At 66.3% G+C, this 543-nt stretch overlaps 1 protein-coding gene across 2 annotated transcripts in view; it reads right to left on the bottom strand.

Moving 5' to 3' along the window:
- TLE2 (transducin like enhancer of split 2) overlaps positions 1–518 on the bottom strand; it is a 20152-nt gene extending 19634 nt beyond the window's left edge. For both annotated transcript variants that reach the window (XM_006754085.2, XM_006754086.2), the window contains exons 1-2: positions 422–518; positions 77–140 (exon numbers count right to left, since the gene is read on the bottom strand). In XM_006754085.2, coding sequence (XP_006754148.1) covers positions 77–97 — 21 coding nt within the window. In that variant the 5' untranslated portion in view covers positions 98–140; positions 422–518. The remainder of the gene's footprint in view (positions 1–76; positions 141–421) is intronic.
- Between the last annotated feature and the right edge of the window lie 25 nt (positions 519–543).

Below are 543 nucleotides of genomic sequence, written 5' to 3'. Positions count from 1 at the left end.
AACGGCACAGGGAGTCCGGGTTCACACCCCGAGCCCTGCTCCCCACTCCCCCCACCTGGCATGCCAACCCCCTCACCATGACATAATGTCGTTGCATTTCAGTCTTCTCACTGGCCAGCTTCTCACATTCCAGCTTGAGGCTGGGGGGGGAGACAGGGCATGGGGGCCCCACTCTCCCTGCCTCCCCCAAGGGAGACCCACGGGCACCCCCTCTGGGCTGGTTTCAAAGTGATGGGTTTCACGCAGCCCTCCCCACTTCCTGATACCACCCTGTCCCAGGCCCAAATGCCCCAACACCGAGGGTCCCCCTCCACCTCCCCTGCGCTTCGCCCCGAGCCAGGCCTGGCCCCGCCCCTTCCCCTCGCTCCCAGGTGAGCCGGCGGGTGAACTCCGGTCCCCGCGGGGCGCCGCCCCCCCTCACCTGTGGTACTGCGCCTGGAGGAACTGGAATTCCTCCTTGATGCGGTCGCAGATCTCCAAGATCGAGAACTTGAAGGGCTGGCCGGCCTGAAGCGGGGTCTGGGGGGACACCAGGGAGGACTT

Source organism: Myotis davidii, unplaced genomic scaffold (genome assembly GCF_000327345.1).
Source record: "Myotis davidii unplaced genomic scaffold, ASM32734v1 scaffold551, whole genome shotgun sequence".
Lineage (NCBI taxonomy): Eukaryota > Metazoa > Chordata > Mammalia > Chiroptera > Vespertilionidae > Myotis > Myotis davidii.
Note: the sequence above shows the minus strand (reverse complement) of the source record. Positions and strands in the feature narration are given on the sequence as shown.